Consider the following 21,867-nt stretch of genomic DNA (forward strand, 5'->3'; position numbering starts at 1 on the left):
GTCTGATATGGAAACAGTAGACCACCTTTTTTCTCAATGTGTATTCTTCAAATTTCTTATGGTGATGTCATTGGAGGATGTCCTAGTAGGAGATTTGGCCGAAGATGTGCATATGATTTGGGACAGACGGAGTGGAAGGATGGGGTCTCAGTCCATGAGCAATTGTTTAGCTGGACTAATTGCCTGTTGGTGGGTTATTTGGGAGACTAGGAATTGTGTGATCTTTAGGAGGAATCAGACTGATCCAATCCGTAGTTGCTATAAGGTTAAACAGCTGACGTCCCTGTGGGGGAATCTTCGCCCTATGGAGAAACACTGAATTTTTTTTTTTTTTCGTCTTTGTTCAGCTTTTCATCTCTTTAAAGGCCTTGTTGTCTCACCATGTAGCTAAGTTCATATTTTGAATGAATGAAGCGGGTCGCGTGCTACCTTTTTCTCAAAAAAAGAAATCGAAACACACTAGATAACAGAATTAAAAAACTCAAATCTTTGTAGCTGCTACGGAAATCATATCAAAAACTTTGGAAACTCCTGAATCCTTCTTTACCAAGGCCAGTAGCATTTTTTTCTAAAAAAAAAAAAAACCTTGCTTCTTCCGACAGGCTATGCATGCTACCTAATCGCTTAGACCATAACATTAGGTTTGTTTCTAATAAATCATATAGTATATATATACAAGTTCAGTATCTTACATGTATTTCACATGTTAAATATTTTAAATATAAGATAATGCTTTGGTAGGGGAGGACTCATTTCCTACCAAAGCATATGGGAACTAAAAAAATTTGAATTCAAAATAAAATATGCAACATATTTTTGTAGACATCGTAGACAAAATATTAATTTCACATAATAATATATAAATCGTGGTATATTTAGGCAGTGTATGTGCCTCCATTTATAGAAAAATTTTAGGAAAAACTTCAAAAACCTCCTTTGTGGTTTCGTAGTTTTTCACTTTGCCTTCCTATGATTTAAAATGTATCAATTTGACCCCCCCCCCTGGTTTTTTTTTTTCTCTTTTTCTTATCAATTTCATTTTTTTTTTCTTAAATCAATGATAAAGTTAAAATTAAAGGGTACTAAAGTGAATATTTGATAAATTTAGATGGGTAACTGAAGTTTTTTGTATATAATTTAATAAAATATTAACGAAAAAGCTACCGAAAAGATAAAAATAAAATCACAGGGGGCAATTTGATACATTTTAAATCATAGGGGAATAAAGTGGAAAACTACGAAACCACATGAAGGATTTTTAAAGTTTTTCCGAAATTTTACACACTAGAGCTAAAAAAAAAAATTTCAAATGGCTTACAATTTGTTTTACCGACCTATTAATTGGTTTGAGTTCACAATTCACATGTGAAGGGTACGAACGTTCACTTTACCTCCAATCACTCACCACTAAAAAATTAAAAAAAAGAAAAAGGTTAAGCCCAGTGTCAAAACCTGGAACACACCCATTCACGTGCACCTACGCAACTATAATTTGAGCCACTCATTTTATTTTATATTTTTTCACTTTTAATGTTTTCTTCAGGTAGTTTCAAATGAAGCAAAATAATCACTGGTTAGGGGACTAAGTTTCATATTCCATAGATTCAATTTGATTTGATTATGTGCACATGACTTCGAAAGCGAAAGCAACAAATTTTCAACCTTCTGCACAAAAAATATGTGCGCGCGCATGTACGGTGTGGTCGGTACAACATCATATTCTTTATATTTTTCGAGCAATCAAATTTTAACGGCCAATTTTGCATTATTTACATAGTAAATTTTGTTGAAAATATATTTAACCTATTCTGAGTTGAGAGTCTTTTTTTTTTTTTTTCTATGGTATGTATTTTTACAAACGCATCTTTTTCAATCTTCAGATTTTATTTTGCATGAATCTTAAAATATCTTAAGATAAAACTCAACTACAGAAAAATTGCCTCAAAATACGGGTCTTGTATAATTTTCGCTCAAAAACTATAAGGGGAGGAACCACACTAATTGAAATAGATACTGAAATTGATTTTTAGTATATTGCATATAATAGAATGAGCTTAGAATTAGCTTATATATTATATTATTTAAAAAACTAATTTTGTAAAAAATAAATAAATAAATAAAAAGGTTGCAAAAGGATTGGCTTATATTGAAGTTTGAAAATAGAGATGGGACAATATATTCGGTCCACCGTCGATATATACAGTGGACCGGGTCCAGGCAAAAACTTCCACAACCCTCTTTTGCACGTGCCACAGCAACTCAGATGTAAAATGCTTTGCTTCCGAAAACGTGTGCGAGGGGGAAACGAATTACCATACGACAGTGTGTATGCGGGACCTTTCACATGTAACGGTTACACCCAGCACTAGATATAACCTGCTCCTCCCCCCCCCCTAACGCCCATGCGGGTGGTGGGGCCCACGCGTCGGTCGCATAAAACATTTTTGAACGGTCGCAACCGGGAGAGGCGTGGGAATTATGCGGGGGCAAGGGCGAGGAGTAGCCACACATATTCTTTCGCGCCACGACCGTTAACGGCCAAATTTTTTTAAGTTCACATGCATTCTCCTCCTCCCCCCTCAAAACCCTAATTCGCGAGTTAGGGGGGAGGAGCTACGTGGGGGAGACATTATCCCACCCCCGCCGTACACGTGGCCCCACGGTGGACAAGCGGCTCGTGTGGGCCGTTGGATCCCCATCCGACGGTTCCCGTGATTTCTCGCCTCCCCACACAACACCAGGCCCCCTAAATAAGTGTATGTATTAATCAAAATTTAGATATCTTATTAGTTAGATAAATATTAAAACTAATTAACTTTAGCAAAATTATCATTATTATTATTATTCTGATAATTTTTAAATTTTTCGCTACAAGTAAATCGAGAGAAAATGACAATATTTTAAACTTCAAAAAAAAAAAGTTGTTTTTAAATATTACAATTCATGGACTACAAAGGCGAATTAACAAAAAATTTGTATTTTACATGCAACAATAGTAACACTCTCTATTCAAAACCAAAAAACAAGCGCAAATTTCAAATATCACCCCAGTGGTTTCGTATTTTTTTACTTTAATATCGTATGGTTTAAAGTGTATTAATTTAGTACGCTGTGATTATTTTTTTTCTCTTTTCGTCAGCTCTTTCGTTAACATTTTGTTAAATTATATATAAAAAATTTTAGATACTCTATTTAGAGTTATTGAATATTCACTTTAATTTTTTAGTTTTAACTTTGTTACTGATTTAACGAAAAAAATTAGTGAAAAGAATAATAAAAAGAGAAAAATAATACAATGAGGTATTAAATTAATACACTTTAAACGATAGGATATCAAAGTAAAAAAGTGCGAAGTTATAGGAGTTATATTTAAATTTTTTTTAAAAAAATAAAAAGTAAAGAAGGGCATAATTAAAATTGTTCTATAAGAAGTGAGAGAATTTTCTACAATTTTACTTATTTCTCGTGTGATATACATAATATATCGTATCGTCTCGGATAATTTTTTTTTATTTTTTTTATTCGCCGCATTATAGGTTTGGCTATCCACGCAAGCGTTGCGTTGCATTTATTATTTTTTTATCTATTTATTTATTTTGCTTCTAATGGATTAAGGCGACAACTATACTCTGATGAGGCAATTTGATGAGTCACAAAAACAAAAAAAAAAAAGAAATTAATTTCTCGTCGTATTCGCAACGAGTATTTCGAATCGCGATATTTTGTCCCTCAAAAAAGGTCGGAAAAATAAAATAAAATAAAATAAAATAAAATAAAGAACCTTGCCTATGATGTTGACACGTGTAGGGTCGTATTTTTACCCCCGTTGTCGCCGTAACCGTGCGAATCTACTGCTACTGCTCCAGCTGTGTTGGGGTTCGCCACTTTACTTTGCGTTTTGAACTACCTCATTAATTATTTAACAAAATAATAATAATAATAATAATTAATTTATTGAAAAATTTTAATTTTATTTTAAATATGAGATTTATTTATATTTTTGTAATTCTAAGACTCAAACCTCATAATTTAGAACCGAGTGTTGTAAAAGGTTCAGATGATTTAGAACAAGTACTCGTTAATCTGAATTAGAGAAAAGATAGCCTCCTTTTAACATGAAAATGGTTATTTTATTATTATTTGATTTCTTATCTACTATTTTACTGATTCTATTAAATAATATTTTTAAGTCTTTTTATATATATTGAATCGGTAAGACCGATAAGATGATGAATGATTCCGTACGGCAGAAAATCCATAATACTATTCGTCGACAAATGAATAAAAAGCTTATTTAATTTTTTAAAATTACCAACTATCCTAGTATTATTTTCAAGTCATTAATTTTTAGTTTCCTTTGGCATCAAGTACGCGCAATCAAGAGTAACAAAAAAAATGATATAAATAACTTATCTACTAGATAAGAAATGCGGCCAAATTCAAATTAGTGACAATGACTAATTGAATGAAATTCATAATATTAATATCAAGATAAGTTTAGACCGCATCAATTTTAGGAAATTTAGTAACTATATAGTTAACGAAATTTAGTTTTGCCTATTTTTTGGAGGCTAAAACTTTTTATTTTAGAATGATATTTTAAGATATTGATGAATTGAAGCATGGAAATATAAGTTTTATAATCATCTGAAATTCAGCTGATTTGTAGCTCACTGTCTGAAGTTTAAAATATTGCAGATTGTTTAAATTGGCTTAAAATATAATTAGCAATAAAATTAGTATTCAATAATAAGTTTGAATATGTAGATTTAGATGATAAATTTATTTTAGTAATATTTATTTGGGAAAACTTCAAATACTCTCCATGTGGTTTTGCACTTTCTCATTTTAGTATCATGTGGTTTAAAGTGTATCAAGTTAGTACCTTGTGGTTTCGCACTTTCTCACTTTAGTACTCTGTGGTTTCAAGTGTATCAAGTTAATACCCTATGGTTTCGCACTTTCTAACTTTAATACCCTGTGGTTTAATATTTCGTTAAATTATATATTTCGAAATGGATAATAAAAAGATAAAATTGAAACCACAGAATACTAATTTGATACAAAAATGAAATCACAGAGTACTAACTTGATACACTTGAAACCACATAGTAGTAAAATGAGAAAGTACGAAATCACAAGATATTAATTTGACATACTTTAAATCATAGAATATTAAAGTGAGAAAATACGAAACTACAGGGGTATTTGAAGTTTCCCTATTTTAGTGGTGAGCATATTCGGAGTAAATTGAATTAGATTCCCCGCTGGGCCAGTAGGAGGAAGGGAAACGGGGTGTGAGATAATGAAACGAGAGATTCATTCGCTCAATTAATTCCTCCTCCGATTCGCGTTCACGAGTCGTCTCGTCTCTTTGGGCCCGCACACCCCCACAACCCTCCCCCGACTATAAAAACCCCCTACGCTTCTTCCTCCTCCCAATTCTCCGCATCCATCGCTCTACTCCTCTCCCACCACCTCGAAAACCCTAGAACGGCCATTGCTGCAATCCTCGATCTCTGATCTCGATATCTATGCGGGCCTGTTCGTAAAACGCTAGCCCAACGCCTCTCCCAGCAAATCGCGAGGATCTGCTCCCCTGTCTGCAGATCCGATTGCGCCTACGCGGCGGAGGACCGACCGCCCGACACCCTCCTCCCCGGCGGCCGACGAGCCCGGGATCGTCCTCGCATTTTCCTTCAGAAGCGCCGCCCTCTTCGAGCCCCGCGCTCCCCCCCGACCGCGCCCCTTCCTCCCCTCCGGCGATCGCCTCGCCGAGCGCATCCCGCGTGCCGTCAGCCCGGCGCCGGATCCGCCTCGACGGCCTCTGCCCGCTTGCCGCCGTGCAATCACGCGCCGCGCGGCGGAGGAGAGAAGGGGGTCACGGGTGGGAGAGGCGGAAGGTGCTCAGGGGGCGCAGATGGAGGCGGCGAGGGCGAGGCTGAGGGCCGATCCCGGGAGCGTCGTCCCCTACGCCGAGTTCCTCCGCGTCTGCTGCGACGCCTCTAGCTCCGAGCTAGGCTGGGGATCGCGCGGTCCTCGACGAGTCGGGATCCGTGATCGTGCTCGGCGACTCTCGGCTCTCCTCAGACTCCGAACTGGTACCATCATCATCATACATCATCTCCCTCCTCCTCCTCCTCTCCTCCCCCCCTCTCGTTTCCTTTTCTCCTACTACTCTGGTGATTTTGGATTCGATTCGATTCCCATTAGGGTTTCACACTTCTTGTTTTTGTTGTTGTTTTGATCTTGGAAAAATGGGCGAGATCTGATACATTTCTCTTCGGACCTGTTTGTTTTGCATGTTCTCACACAGGGAAATAGAGGAAGGTGTCTAAAACAGTTTTAAGGAAACACACACGTGATTGAATTGGTAGCATTCGCAGCAGAACCCCCTAGTGAAAGATTGGAGTTTCCTCTTCCATTTTTTTTCCCCTTAACTCGTTTTTTTTTTAAAAAAATGCTAAAAAAAGTTCTCAATATGTTATAATTTTCACTTAATTATATTATCTTATTATTTTTTTTAGTTACATATATATTATATTTTTCTTCATTTACATAAATATTGTATTAAAAAAATTTTGAGTTTCAAAATTGGGAGGAAATAGCCCCCAATTTTAAGGCCTCCACAATTAATTTGCTTAAAAAAATTTTACAGCGAAAAAAAGGAATACTATCAAGTTTTTCTTTTTCGTTATCGGGTAAAAACTTTAAATAAAAGCATTGCACGTAATCGACCTTCAACTTTTATATTTTTTTGATATGCAAAATTTTATTAAAAAAAAATACTAAACAAATATGATACAGAACTTGGCCTAACTTTTCAGATTTCAGGAATATTTTGCTGTTTCTAATAATTTGTTTTGTCATAGAAAACAAGAGAATTTGGTTAAACTGGTTTCTCAAATAAGCATTATTAGCTCGGTGTTAAAAGGAAAAAAAGAAAACGTAGAAGAAACAAAGTGAGTGATTTAGATGCAAAGGTGAAAATTCCACGTTAAAAATAGATTTCCTTTTCTTCTTTTTTTTTGTGGAAGGTGATGAAAAATTGATTTTTTTTTCCTGTTTTTCCTAATAAAAATATCAACCACTAACTAATTTCCTTTTATTTTCCTTCAACCCAGATGAGAAGAGAGAAAAATATTCTCTTTCCTCTTCTTCATTTAATATTCAATTATTATGGTTTGAGAAGGGAAAAAAAGAGAGTACGTATTTCTTTTTCGCTTCCTCATATAATTTTATTTTTTAATATAGCCTATTATATTTTAATGAGGTAGTAATGTAAGCGTGATCTTAGCACGGAAGAAAAAATAGAGTTTTTTTTTTTTTTTTTTTTTTTCAAATGTATCTTGCTAATTATGGGAGCCTTTGATTGGTAACCCCTGCGAAGAAAATAATACTTTTCTTCTTGAAATGGTTTATCAAGATAACTAAAATGTGCATGTATAGATATTACTTTTCTTTCCTTTAACATTTTCGTACACGTGCATGATGAAATTCGGCGTGTAACACGTGGTACGCCGCTGAGAACGGTAATGGGCATAATAATGTTTTTGTTTTTAATTTCCCATTCTATTTGGGTCACACAAAACAAGCTCAATTTGACGTGCAATCCTCAAGTTTGTTGTTTTCATCAAATCATTAATTTATGCCAGCTTTCTTTGAGGTAGCGTGCACTTAATTAGAAGCGTCTTATCTAATAACTAATTATTGCACAATTATTTGCCCCAAAAAGAGCATTCGCTAAGCTCTCCCGAAATTGGGGAAGTTGTTTCTAGTGCGTTCTCCTGAAAACACTCAGATCGTCTAGAAAACGAATGCATGTTTAAAAACTTGAACTGCACGTCACTTTGCACTTTGCTGTTGATTTGTGTTTTTTTTTATTTTTTATTTTTTATTTTTAGTTGTAGAGGCGTTCAAGGGTAAAACACCAGTAACGGATGCTTACCCAGTTTGGGCTCTTAATTTTTATGCCCTTAATTCCAACATGTTACGTGCCATGCCATTTTTCCGCAAATTGTGACACCTCTTTTAAAAAATAAAAAAGTAATGCTTATTTCGGCATATACATATATATTGCTTGTAATAGAACAAGCACCGTATAGTAAAAAGTTCCCCCCTTCAGGTGATCAAAGCAATTGAGAACGTCGTACCCCTACCGACGCCCAACCGGAACTACCGGAACGACCCGCGGCGGGAGGAGCTCAGGGCGATGGAGGCGACGAAGGCGGAGATAGACCGGATCGCGGCCGCCCAGGTGCGGAGAGAGCTGTGGGCCGGGCTCGGTTTCCTCGTCGTGCAAACGGCGGGGTTCATGAGGCTCACGTTCTGGGAGCTTTCCTGGGACGTGATGGAGCCGATCTGCTTCTACGTGACCTCGGTCTACTTCATGGCCGGATACGCCTTCTTCCTGCGTACGTCGAGGGACCCCTCCTTCGAGGGCTTCTTCGAGAGCCGCTTCTCCGCGAAGCAGAAGCGCCCGATGCGGGCGCGCAGTTTCGACCTCGACCGCTTCAACGAGCTCAGGAGAGCTTGCCCCTTGCCCCCTGCTCTGCCGCCCGATCATTCGCAACCGATTCATTCTTCTTCTTCTTCTTCTTCTTCCTCTTCCTACTCCTGCCATTGTTGCCATTAGCCTCTGTTTTTTCTATCGTCGGCTATTTACCGCATAATCTGCGGTTACTGGTTACTCAACAGCTATATTTAAAGAGAACTCAAATGAATCGCGCCATACAATAAAAAACAGAGGAGACAAAAATTGAGAGGTATCAACATACGCAAGATGTGAACATTGAACAGCATGATTGTGGCGGGAACTTTGTGGTTTAATCTAACAACACACACAAAAGAAGTGATGCGGAAATGCCAAATGAAATTAATCAAATCTAAATGCTCCTAACATCTTTATCCAACTATAATCGCTAATTGGCCGATTTGGATGCGAATTGTACCGAACAAGATGGCCTCACCAAATCATGGTTTAGTTTAAACATGATGTTAATAAGGTTCGCAATGTGAGACTCTACAATCTGGTGGGGATGGTTCTTAATATGAGACTGTCTCATTTGCCGTCCTATTTATGTGATGGACGGTAGATGGAATGGTTTTATATTGAAACCACGGTAGATGGAATGGTTTCATATTGAAACCGTTCCCACTTTTCTTTTTTTTTCTTTTTCGAGTGGCCCCCATCAGGATCAACTCAATGAGTTATGACCAATTAAGCATGCCCTGAGTACAAATTTTAAAAGTGATAAATTGTTAAGATCTTCATGGCAAGTTAATATAGCCATAAAAGCGGAAAACCAAAGTTTAATTGTTAAAAATCCTTGGTTTAATTCTAACCTTTTTTTTTTATTCACTAACCATATTCAAACATAGAATTTTCTATTCTGATATCATGTGAAATTATGTAAAATTATCATTTTTTAACTATAAACTTAAATTATTAAAAAAATAATATTTTTAATATTTATATTCAACAATTTCTACTTTTCACCCCATCTTTTAAACAACAAGATAACTTTTCTCTTTTTTATTTTTTCTCTTTTGCTCACCCATATTCTTCTGCCTAATCTATAATATATACAAAAAGAAAAAAGAGTACCCATACTGTTTTGGACATTAGCATAACTGCAAATGGTTAACCAAATAAAGAGTTAAAAAGAAATTGCAAGTACTTTATCCTATTTCAATTAACACTCAAATCCAAATAAATACCTCTTAATTTCTACAAATATTATCAGGAGCACATAACATCGTGCAGCTGTTTTCGTGTTCATTGACATTGATATAATTGATAGAAATTATATATTTTTATTTTTTCCTTTTCCTTAAAGGAAAAGGAATGGAAATATAGAGACCAATACCTTATTTTGGAACAAAAATACATTTGTAGGGAGATGCTCCTGTACTTTATTTTTTTTAATACATTTATATGTATAAATATCTTATTTAGCATATTTATTTATATTTATTTATACCAGGTGAATAGTTCTCTAATGTTTCCACTCAATAGTCTTGGTCTAAGCTATCTAATCACTCTTTTTAGCTCAATTTTTGTCACCACATAAGCTCATGTAGATCAAATTTAGTCAGTAAAAAAAAAACCAATTTGCTAATAACAAAATCAGATTTGCTAATAACATCATTCTATTATAAATAAAAAGTCATATCAATAGAGAAAACCAGTTTTATCGAATGCAAGCATATTCAATTAGACCGGCTGTTCCTATCGCAAGTAGCAAAGGGTTTGGTGGTTGGTATCCGAGATTACAAGTTCGAATCCTAGTTTATTTATATTTCTAACTAAGTTTATTTCTAAAAGAAATAAACGAAGCGGGTAGCATGCTACCTTTCTCTCAAAAAAAAAGAAAAGAAGCATATTCAATTTGTAAATAATGACTCAATTTACTGATTGTGCTTGTGGAGAGATTATTTACGTGCAGTGAAAACATACGATAAGAAAATAAGTTACTTGTTTCTGTACATAATTTTAAATTGTGCATATATTTTTTGTTATTCCACTGGAAAATGAAAATAAAAAAAGGCCTTACATACTCTCCTACTGAGATTAGATGGGCCTTAATACTAAATGAGCCCTCAAATTAATGCACTTTAAAGGCTTTCACAGGACAAAATATAAAAAAAAAAAAGAAGAAAGTTTTGTTTTTTAAAAAATAAAAAACATTAATGGGCCAAGGCCCAAGGGCTTGTGGTTTGGTCCAATGAACATTCGGGAACATCCGCGACCGACTCAAACCACAATCATTCGACGGTTCTGATCTTTCCACATAATCAGAACCGGCGAACGGACGGTGAACATTACTCCAACGAAGGGCGAAATCTTATTGGCTAGAAGCTACGAAAGGCGAGTTCTCATTGGTCCACGTAATACGCAGTGACATGTCCCTCTCCCCCGGAGTGGTCGAATTGCACCCGTTTACGTGTTCGCGGCATCGCTCGGGCCCAAACCCCCTCCTATAAATACCCACTCGAGGGTGTTTTTTCGTAGTGTTAAGAAATATAATTCAAATCGAAGCATCTCGAAGCTAAAGAGGGAGAGGGAGAGGGAGAGAGAGAGAGAGATTTGGGGAGAGGAGAGCTCAAATGGATCGATCGTCGCGAAATCGTGGTTTCGTGATCGTACTAGGGCTGCTTCTTACAGGTATGCTGTGATTTGATTCCCCAGTGGAGGTGTGATTGCTTGGATTAGGGCTAAATTTGCAAGGGATGCGTTTCAATTTTAATTGTGTGTAAATGTTTGTTTTCTAGGATCGAAATGCGTTAAGAGCTTAGTTGATGTAAATGGTTGTCCAATTTCGAGTTCTGATTCTGTAGCTGGATCCATTGTTAGTTTAATCAAATGCGGATGGTTAGAGTAGATTGTTTAGAGAACATTTTTTGCTCAATTTGAGATTTAACTCATAGATTTTGCAATCTTCTGTTTATTTGATCACTAGAGTTTTTTTTCTTTCCTAATTTTTTGTCAGTTAGTTATTATTTTTTTTAATTCAATTCTGATTTGGTTGATGTGCTTTTGGTTTCTGCGTGCGTTGAGAAGCTGAAATTAAGCAATAATAGATAATAAGGTTGCCATGTATGAAGCTTCGAAACTTGTTGTATTGATGAGTGTTAGGACTTAGAACTTAAAATTTCATGTGATCACTTTTGTTGCTTTGTTAATTAATTTTTCCAAAATCTGACTTGTAGATATGTAGTATGACTGTAAGAATGGCTCGAATTATTACTCTGAGATCTAAAACAAGAAAATTTTGGGATAATAAAAGCAATCTTGCAATGTCTGTTTCTCGACTGAAGCTGGAATTCTTTTGATCGAATTTCTTAAACTTTTTCATGTGGCCTGATTTGTGCGACGATCATTGTTTTGAGGAAGGTTTTCTCTGAATGTAGCAGATGCTTTGCCTTACATACAAATAAGTAAAAAAAAAAAAAAAATTCACAATTTCAATGTAACATTTTGGATCTTTATCCTGTATTAACTCTCAATGCATATTTGCAGGATGCTTATTTGCATTCTCAATTGCAAAAGAGGAAGCTACCAAGTTGGGAACCGTCATCGGTATTGATTTGGGCACGACCTACTCTTGTGTCGGTGTTTACAAAAATGGTCATGTAGAGATCATCGCTAATGACCAAGGTAATCGGATCACCCCATCTTGGGTGGCTTTCACCGACACCGAGAGGTTAATCGGTGAGGCCGCAAAGAACCAGGCGGCTTTGAATGCGGAGAGGACTATTTTTGATGTCAAAAGGCTTATTGGGCGAAAGTAAGTTTGCTTTCTAATCAGCATAATTGTTCTACATGTTTTCTTTTCCTCTCCGTTCTTTAAATTAACTCTATTTTGAACATTTCGCAGGTTTGATGATAAGGAGGTACAGAAGGATATCAAACTTGTTCCATATAAGATTGTGAACAAGGACGGTAAGCCATACATTCAAGTTAAAATTAAAGATGGGGAGACCAAGGTTTTCAGTCCTGAAGAAATTAGCGCGATGATTCTAACAAAGATGAAGGAGACCGCCGAAGCATTCCTTGGAAAGAAAATCAAGGATGCGGTCATCACTGTACCTGGTAAGTTTCTAAACTAAGTCAACCTTATCATTTATGTCTATATTTTACAATAATGGCCTTATTCCTCATATTCTTCTTTGTGTGTCACAGCATATTTCAATGATGCTCAGAGACAGGCAACTAAGGATGCCGGAATAATCGCTGGTCTTAATGTAGCTCGGATTATCAACGAGCCTACAGCTGCTGCAATTGCATATGGTTTAGATAAGAAAGGAGGGGAGAAGAACATTCTCGTATTCGACCTTGGTGGCGGTACATTTGATGTTAGCATCTTGACAATCGACAATGGAGTTTTTGAGGTCCTCGCAACAAATGGTGATACTCATTTGGGAGGTAATCTATCTTTATATTTTCCTGCTTAGACTTTGTTGTTGCTTAACCATAGTTACAAGTTTTGGCATTTGGTAAGAGGAAATCAAATTAATTGATCAATAATCTCCTTTTCTTTCTCTCCACAGGTGAGGACTTTGACCACAGAATCATGGAATACTTCATCAAACTGATCAAGAAGAAGCACGGAAAGGACATCAGTAAGGACAACAGGGCTCTCGGCAAACTGAGAAGAGAATGTGAGCGTGCGAAGAGAGCTCTAAGCAATCAACACCAAGTCCGGGTAGAGATCGAGTCCCTATATGAGGGTCTGGACTTCTCCGAGCCGCTGACCCGTGCCCGGTTCGAGGAGTTGAATAATGACCTGTTCAGGAAGACAATGGGGCCAGTGAAGAAGGCCTTGGAAGACGCTGGATTGGAGAAAAACCAAATTGATGAGATCGTTCTCGTCGGAGGCAGTACTAGGATTCCAAAGGTTCAGCAGCTTCTCAAGGACTTCTTTGATGGGAAGGAGCCGAATAAGGGAGTGAACCCGGATGAGGCGGTTGCTTATGGTGCAGCTGTTCAGGGAGGCATCCTCAGTGGCGAGGGTGGCGAAGAAACTAAAGGTACTTTTCCGTACCATTTATAACCTGTTTGGCCTGGACGAAGCTCGAAGCACTTGTTGAGGATAGCTGTTTAAAAAGGCACCAACAGCTTCTTAATAAAATACCGGAAGCTTCGAAATGGAACTTTTGGTTTGGGTTCTGAATGTAGTACATTTCAGCCTCCTTCCGGCTCCAGCTCCCAAATTTTTTTCGCTGTCAATTGACTTAAGAGTAGAGAAGCTGCTTGGAAGCTTAGGCCAATCATCCCATTAGAACTGAAATTCAGCTGCGGAAAGCTCTAACTTCCTGGTTCTTTGCAATGTGATTTTTATGCAGATATTCTCTTGCTGGATGTTGCTCCTCTTACCCTTGGGATCGAGACCGTCGGTGGAGTGATGACCAAACTGATTCCCAGGAACACTGTGATCCCAACAAAGAAGTCGCAAGTTTTCACCACCTATCAGGATCAGCAGACTACCGTCTCCATTCAGGTAAAAATAGCATTCTTCAATCAGTATCCAACTTGCGGCATCCTTCAATCAGTATCCTTATATATATATATATATATATATATGATGATGCAGGCCTGAAAGTTTGTAGTGTAACAATGAAGTTCATCTGTTTGTTAGAATGTCTCCTTAAGAGAATAAATAAAGCCATGTCAATGCATTTTACTGCTTATGCTGAAATGGCATGGCCATCTTTTTTGGACGGCGGACTAGCGGAAGAACTCAACTAATTGCACATGAATCTTCAGAGACTAGATTGTTTGAAAGTGAAACTCCGAGGACACTTAATGGGATTGAATGAATTTATAATCTGTCGTCATAATAGGTTATGCTCAATTGAAGTTAATTGTTTGACACAGGTTTACGAGGGTGAACGAAGTCTCACAAAGGACAATAGATTGCTGGGAAAATTCGATCTTACCGGAATTCCTCCAGCTCCTAGGTTGGTTCCCTCCCCTGCTTCCAAAAAAAATGCTGGCATGATATCTTTGTATATCTTAACTTACCTATTAATATTTTTGATTGAATGTACCTAATCAAAATTTGATATTATGAAAAAAACAGGGGCACACCTCAGATTGAAGTGACATTCGAGGTCGACGCCAATGGAATCCTGAATGTTAAAGCCGAAGACAAAGGCACTGGAAAATCAGAAAAGATCACGATCACGAACGACAAGGGCCGGCTCAGCCAGGAGGAGATTGAGCGGATGGTGCGGGAGGCGGAGGAGTTTGCCGAGGAGGACAGGAAGGTGAAGGAGAAGATCGACGCCCGCAACCAGCTAGAAACCTACGTCTACAACATGAAGAACACCATCAATGACAAGGACAAGCTCGCCGACAAGCTCGAGAGTGAAGAGAAGGAGAAGGTGGAGGCCGCCCTTAAGGACGCGCTGGAGTGGTTGGACGACAACCAGAACGCGGAGAAAGAGGACTACGACGAGAAGCTTAAGGAGGTGGAGGCCGTGTGCAACCCCGTTGTTTCCGCGGTTTATCAGCGGTCCGGTGGGGCGCCCGGAGGAGGCTCGGATGATGACGACTCGCATGACGAGCTTTGAAGCGTCTTCTCTTTCGTTCTTTGTGGATAAAATATTCGTTTGAGATTGCGAACGGTTCATTGATGTAAATTTTTGTGGTAGGTTGGGGAGGGTCGCTAGAGTAAGGGGAGCATGAATGGGTGCATAGGGGGGTGAAATGCGGATGTTTTTATTTCGGTTTTGTCTTTGTTTTTCTCTCTCCTTTTTACATGGACTAGCTAATCACATATTATAGATCTCTTTAATTACAGCGCAGCATTCTTCTATTAAAACTCCTTGTTTTCTGATTCACAAGCCTTATTGTGGGGATACACTTTTCATTAATTTACGATATCTGATTTATCTTATAAGAAATTTGATCCATAAGATAGAATGGTAATAGGAAAAATATCTAATCAGCTTCCATGAAAAAAAAAAAGGTTTTTAATCTTAATTTATATATATATATATGAGAGATGTGACCATACCTTCTCGAATCATTACAGCACAAGAGTAGAGGCTATTTTACACGCGTGTATCCAAATTGCTGTACTAACTAGGTAACCTTAATCATGATAAAAATTATTTATTAAGGCTTGAAACAATGCTACATCGGTATGAGGTATCACGGCTACATTGGATCTAACCGTGTGTAGTAGCCTACATAAGTAGTGTCCAAATTCAGTGTACTTGATCTGTAACTAAGTTCTTTGACAGTTATGGTCGCCAGTGACGTGGCGAACTAGGTCCACCGAACAAACAACTTACCGTTAGAATATTCCTGATGCGCACACCTGTATCTTAACAACACGATTTTCCTAAATTACCTTTATACCCTCCCTTCCACGCACAAAAACGTAAACTAACTCCTCTCCCTATAACCCTAGTCTTCCGCCTTGACCCATCCCTCTCTTCATCTCCCTGATTCGTATTTCTCTCCTCTTTCTCTCTCTCTCTCTCTCTCTCTCTCTTTCTCTCTCTCTCTCTCAACTCCAGGCCTTCCCTCTCTAGAGCTCTCATGAGATGATTCCCCACCTCTCCTCCCTCTCCTCCTCACCGCCTCTCCCACTCCACTCCACACAAAACTCCTTTTCCCCACCAAAACCCTACCTATCCGCCTCCCTCCGCTCCCGAACCTAACCACCCCCTCGCCGCCTCCGCCCTCCGCGCCGCCGCCGCCGCCGACGATGATGATCGGATCCCCCGAACCGCCATGGCCGAACCCCTTCCCCGCCGCCGAGCTCTTCGATTTCCAGCCAACGCCCCGCCGCACCGCCTCCCCTTCTCCTCCGCCTCTCCAGCGCGCAAGAAGCGCGCGCAGCCGCCGCCGCCGCGGCGCCGGGCGGCCTCGGCGCGGCGGCGAACGCCGTTCGGTCCCTCGCCTCGGCGATCGAGGAGCTCCACCGCTCCGTCGCCCGCCCGATCGCGACGACGGGCCTTCGAGAGACTCTTTCCGATTCGCTCGTGTGCTCTTCTGCACGGTATTCTCTTCCTCCCGCGCTTCCTCGTCGCGATCCTCGATCTCATGGAGAGGTTCCTGGCCCTCTCCGTCGAGACAGAGATCGCGAAGGCAATCGCGAATCCCGATCGGACGAAGATCGTTGGATCGGAGATCGGGAAGTACAAGTGCTGGTTCGACATCGGAATTCTCGACGACGAGGACGACGATAAATTGAGATCTGACGAGGGATTACACCCTCCGATTACGCGCGGCGGAGCGGCTTACGAGCGCTGATCGTGGCCGACGGCACGAATTCGCTGATCCTTTCGAACTATGCGCAGCTGCTGTATCAGTACGAGAATGATCACGAGAGGTTAAAACCATTAACTCCGCATAGAATCATCACTGCTACATCTATCGATTCTATTGTTCATTGCACAGGTTTATAATCACATGAAATAAGGGTCTATTTTACGCAGTTTATTGGAGAATCACTACAATATTTTCATAATTAAACTTATGAAACCCAAGAATTAAAGCATACATGCTAGTTAGACTTAACACCTATAATCTAACAATAACCCTTAGTACATTTCTAGAGCGAATTACTACTTTAGTCGGGCGGTGACCGCCGAGCCGGTGGACGGGGAGGCGATGTGTAGGTACGCGCTGTTCCTCTGGCGCGCGCTAGGAGACCTGGAGAAGGCAGAGGACATGTTTGGGGCGGCGATGGATGCCGATCCCAGGAACAACCACCACCAGAGCAGCTACTCCTGGTTCCTGTGGAGCACCGGCGGAATCGAGACCTGTTTCCCCTTAGAAGATGATACCAACTAATTTGTGAGAGATCGTTTATGATCACTACCATTCTTTTTGCTCTCTCTAGATGGCAGGCTTGGCCTGATAGAGAATGCTGCAGACTTTGAGCACTGACCATTTTTTTGGCATGGCTAGGAAACTATATACATAGCATTGTTTTATTATTATTATTATTATTATTATTATTATTGTCCAATTTCATTTGCCATGCCTTGGAAAACTGTTATTGATCCTATTGTTTTGGTGGCATATTGGGAAATAATAATATTGTGTAGCACGTTTTGATTATTTTTCTTATACATTGATGGTAATTATTTGTGCAATAAGTTAATGAATCTTGAGGACTTTAATTTCAGCACTGATTTCTCAGCACTTTAGAAATCATGAGCTGAACTATTATACTTTTGGAAGTACAAACTTTCAACTTTTGGATCCTTTGATCTACATTGTTATTATCACCAACTTGTAAACCCTTGAAATCTGAAAGCCCAAAATTTAAAAGCACATACTTCCACAAGGGCCTGAAAATTAGAAGTACGTACTTCCGAACGTGAAGCAAATCGATGAGAGAGAGATTTGCTGGGCTACTACTGATAGTAAATAATTCGATTTATTACTGATTTGTTTTCAATGATAGAGCTTGCAAATTCATGACCAGCATCATTAAATATGATCTAAGACTATTTAAACTATTTGGAAACCAATAGTTATAACTAGTGCAATCACCTTTATATGTTGTATTCACAAATGAATTCTCAACTCACATTAGTAAAAAGAAAAAAAACATCTGCATGACAATTTTAACACATTTTGTAGGCAAAAGATGTTCGTAGACTTGCATTTTAAAATGAATTCTTAATCCGAACTTACAACTTTGCAACCTCTTTATCGCAACATAAACTAACGATAGATATATTACCGGCAACCTAACTCTGCTCTTCCTTCTGCGCTAATCGTGGTATTAGTACAAAGCTTCTGGAGGTCAATGTAGCCTATAATGGTATCTTCGAACACAGCATCTTTCAAATTTGCATCATTAAAGGTAGATCCTGACAACACGGTGTTCTTAAAAATCGCTCCCTGAAGATCGGCTTTTCCAAAATTTACCCGGTCTAGAACTGCATTCGTAAAATCGACACCTGAAACAGTCAAATTACATCATCAGCATTTGGCGGGACTTTTGACAGCACACATGCAAGCATGCTAGTACAAACATGCAATCATTTAGACACATAAACATATAAAAACATTCTTATGTACAAAAATACTTAAATACAAACATACACATATATATGTAGGTATGTACAAAAATATATAAATAAAAGCACACACACTTTAGATCTTTTAATGTACAGATATTCTTATGTGTAGACATAAGCGCATGCTGGTACAAACATGCAAGCATTTAGACACACATATACATATAAAAATATTCTTATGTACAAAATTACATAAATACAAACATACATACACACGCACACATATATGTGCGTGCATGCATATATGTTCGTATGTACAAAAACATATAAATACAAACACACACATTTATGCTTGTATGTAAAAAAACATATAAATACAAACACACACATTTATGCTTGTATGTAAAAAAACATATAAATACAAACACACACAGACACACACACATACGTTTGTACGTGCAAAAACATATAAATACAAACACACACAGACACACACACATGCATATATGTTTGCATGGACTTAGATATTGACAGCAAAGAAGAATAAAGCATCTTCAGTTCAGCATTTACCTTTGAAGCTCGCTCCGACAGCATAGGCTTTGGACATCACAACTTCCGACATATCAGTACCGTCGAACTTTGCATCCGACATTAGCGCAGCAGCAAGAGACTTGCCCTTCAGATTTGATTTTTCATTCGTGTAATCGCAGAACCGGAGATCAATTGGCTTGTCATATACTCCGTTTGCTTGACCAATTGTGTTCCCGACAAACGCACGCTCACACCGGTTTGGCTCTGTCGAAAGCGGAGGCAATCTCTAGCAACCAAACCAGGAAGAACTAAGAGTAAGGTAGCAACTATGCATCGCAACAAAATAATTTTTCTTGATATAGTATCTATCATATTTTTATCAACCAAAAGGTAAATTTAGGCATAACCATCGTTGTATAATTCTGCTACGCTAATGCTTTACTAACAGCTGTTTATTTGTGAGAAACAGACGTAGAAACAGACGTCTTCGCTCCTGGTTCTTCGACGGCATTCCATATATTATTTTGAAAAGTACATGCCTACATTAAATTATCTTAGAAACACAAGTGAGATCTTAATTTTAATCAAATCGCTTCTGCGACCTCATACGCCAACAAAAAGAAAGAAGGACGCGAATAGATCATCATTGTCACAATAATAAGCTAAAATTGAAATATTGTATGTTGCGATGGTGATGTCGATGCACATTATACTAAGAAAGGTCTCTAACCTGGCTTGCTGCAGCAGCAGGGGAGGCAGCAGTGATTGCCCACGCAGCGAGCAATCCGCAAGCGAAACTTCTCATTCCTTTAGAAGAAGACGCCGCTGCCGCCGCCGCCGATTCTTCCAAGCCACTACTCCTCTCCTCAATTGCTGAACAGGGTTGGAAAAAGAAAGAAATTTGCTTCGATGACTCAACCCACTATCATAAATTTTACATGTTAGATACTATGATAGTAATACTATGATAGTAATAATAAGATAACTTAAAATTAGCTCTGATATCACGATGACTCACCCACTATCATAAATTTTACATGTTATGTTACATAGCATGATACTATGATAAATAATAAGATAATTTAGAATTAGCTCTGGTATAAATGTTATCTGAAAAATTGATCTAAGAGGAAAATTGCCTAAAAAAACTCGTACAGGCGCATTGGATTCGATTGCGGGGCCTAGATAGGGGAATGCGTGGAGCGGAGGAGGAGAGCGAAGGGCGAAGTGAGGAGCCGGCGCCGGGAACGCAGAAACTGGCCATTTTCAGCTGATTCGTCGCCGACTTCTTATTAGTATATGTTTCCTCTTCTCCTTCCTCTTCTTCGTATTCCGCTCTCCATTTGCCCATCGCTGTGTCCCGTACATATCATATCTTATCTCTCTCCATCTCATCCGCTTCTCTCTCGCTCTTTCCCACGTGGCTTGGCCACTACGTGGTCGAATGGGACCTCGAAGTCGAACTCGAGCTCGAGTCGGGCTCGACTCGAAATTCAATGGGCCGAATATTATATTAATGGACCGAGTAAAGTCCAGCCCATTTAGATTATTGGAGTCCGTTAATATCGGGCTCGGATTTGGCCTAGGACCAATAAAAGCCCAAAGATGTAGCCCATTCTAACTATAAATACCCTTCTCCGCCCCTCTTTCTCTTTCGCCGCCCCCTTCCCCACCCCTCTCTCTCTCTCTCTCTCTCTCTCTCCTACTCGCCTCCTCCGTGCGAGGGCGATGGAGAACGGGGAGGGAGGTGGGGGCGGCCATGGCGAGGTAATCGCCATCGCCGAGGACGACGACGAGGAGGAGGGCAAGGATCGGCCCCTCATGCTCACTATGATGATCCCACCTCCTCCTCATCGCTCTGATCGATCGATTTACCTCACTCGTCGTCCCGATCAGGTATATCTCTTCTAATGTTGATCGTTTATTAGATCTACAGTTGCCGGGTTTTTTTTTTCGTTTTTTTTTGGATTTAATTTGGTTTTGTGTCGTTCGTGGTATTTGATCGATTTGAGATTTTGGAGGGGTTAATTAATTAGTAAGATGTGATTACAAGGGATCTTTAATTGGTACGCTCTGACTTAGGGTTTTGTTCGATCCTTGTTCCTCTTGATTTGTATCGGATCCATCGCGATTTTTGTTGTGTGGATCTTTTTTGTGGATTTTGGGTGTGCGGGGATAAAGGAATCATTTTCCATCTCTCTCTTTCTTTTTTTGGGGGGATCTATGATACAAACTGTTCTTTCGTTTGGTCTTGGAATGTCTAAAATAATAAAACTCGTTTATTGATTCTAGACTTTTGTTTTATTTGTTATTTTAGTTGGGGAAACTGATATCCCTTTCTATTTTTTTGGGTTTTATATGGTCCCAAAGGTGGAATATGAATGAGTAGGAATGAAGCATACATATGATTTGAGGATATGAGAATTCAACTTGGTTGCTTTTGGAATCTCAAATCCATGAAATTGCTAAGACATATTGCATTCCAATTACTTGCATTTTCTCAATCGTGCCATATATTCAAGTATGACAATTTTGATTTCATTTGATAGCCATCAAAAGATATTTTAACCAAAAGCAGACACAAGTTTTAGGTATGTGAATCCAAACAGCGTGGTCTATGCATATCAATATTCAATTGGTAAATTTTGGCATCTAAAATCCATGAAATTCCCAAGAGATTTTGCATCCGGTTACTTTCAAATCCTCTTTTCCTGTCATGTGTTTCCATTATACAAATTCGATTTCATTTGAAGCCCACCAATTAATAGTCTATCCTCAAAGAAGACACAAATTTTAGCATGTGAATGTAAGCAGCATGGTTTAAAAAATATCAGCGATTCA

At 38.7% G+C, this 21,867-nt stretch overlaps 2 protein-coding genes and 1 pseudogene across 2 annotated transcripts; 2 read left to right on the forward strand and 1 right to left on the reverse strand.

Moving 5' to 3' along the window:
• Nucleotides 1-139: 139 nt before the first annotated feature.
• LOC109705893 lies at nucleotides 140-8,768 on the forward strand (annotated as a pseudogene).
• A 2,245-nt stretch (nucleotides 8,769-11,013) lies between these two features.
• Nucleotides 11,014-15,302, forward strand: LOC109705894 (luminal-binding protein 5-like). Its single transcript, XM_020226672.1, has 8 exons — nucleotides 11,014-11,167; nucleotides 12,023-12,290; nucleotides 12,381-12,595; nucleotides 12,686-12,928; nucleotides 13,054-13,533; nucleotides 13,849-14,003; nucleotides 14,381-14,463; nucleotides 14,586-15,302. Exons 1-8 carry the CDS (start codon nucleotides 11,110-11,112, stop codon nucleotides 15,076-15,078), a joined length of 1,995 nt encoding a protein of 664 aa, XP_020082261.1. The 5' UTR covers nucleotides 11,014-11,109; the 3' UTR covers nucleotides 15,079-15,302.
• A 2,729-nt stretch (nucleotides 15,303-18,031) lies between these two features.
• Nucleotides 18,032-20,392, reverse strand: LOC109705900 (thylakoid lumenal 17.4 kDa protein, chloroplastic-like). The gene is made up of 4 exons (XM_020226684.1): nucleotides 20,182-20,392; nucleotides 19,757-19,899; nucleotides 19,066-19,312; nucleotides 18,032-18,435 (listed from the first exon to the last, which is right to left on the reverse strand). Exons 1-4 carry the CDS (start codon nucleotides 20,375-20,377, stop codon nucleotides 18,212-18,214), a joined length of 810 nt encoding a protein of 269 aa, XP_020082273.1. The 5' UTR covers nucleotides 20,378-20,392; the 3' UTR covers nucleotides 18,032-18,211.
• Nucleotides 20,393-21,867: the final 1,475 nt, after the last annotated feature.

Source organism: Ananas comosus, unplaced genomic scaffold (genome assembly GCF_001540865.1).
Source record: "Ananas comosus cultivar F153 unplaced genomic scaffold, ASM154086v1, whole genome shotgun sequence".
Taxonomy (NCBI): domain Eukaryota; kingdom Viridiplantae; phylum Streptophyta; class Magnoliopsida; order Poales; family Bromeliaceae; genus Ananas; species Ananas comosus.

Excerpts from the sequence above, each read along its gene's own strand:
- LOC109705894 (XM_020226672.1), top strand. The coding sequence starts at position 11,110 with ATGGATCGATCGTCGCGAAATCGTGGTTTCGTGATCGTACTAGGGCTG. Across the intron at positions 12,596-12,685 it reads TGCGGTCATCACTGTACCTG|CATATTTCAATGATGCTCAG; the intron begins GTAAGTTTCTAA and ends TGTGTGTCACAG. Across the intron at positions 14,004-14,380 it reads AGACTACCGTCTCCATTCAG|GTTTACGAGGGTGAACGAAG; the intron begins GTAAAAATAGCA and ends TGTTTGACACAG.
- LOC109705900 (XM_020226684.1), bottom strand. The coding sequence starts at position 20,377 with ATGGGCAAATGGAGAGCGGAATACGAAGAAGAGGAAGGAGAAGAGGAA. Across the intron at positions 19,313-19,756 it reads CTGCTGCTGCAGCAAGCCAG|AGATTGCCTCCGCTTTCGAC; the intron begins GTTAGAGACCTT and ends TTTGGTTGCTAG. Across the intron at positions 18,436-19,065 it reads TGTCGGAGCGAGCTTCAAAG|GTGTCGATTTTACGAATGCA; the intron begins GTAAATGCTGAA and ends TGACTGTTTCAG.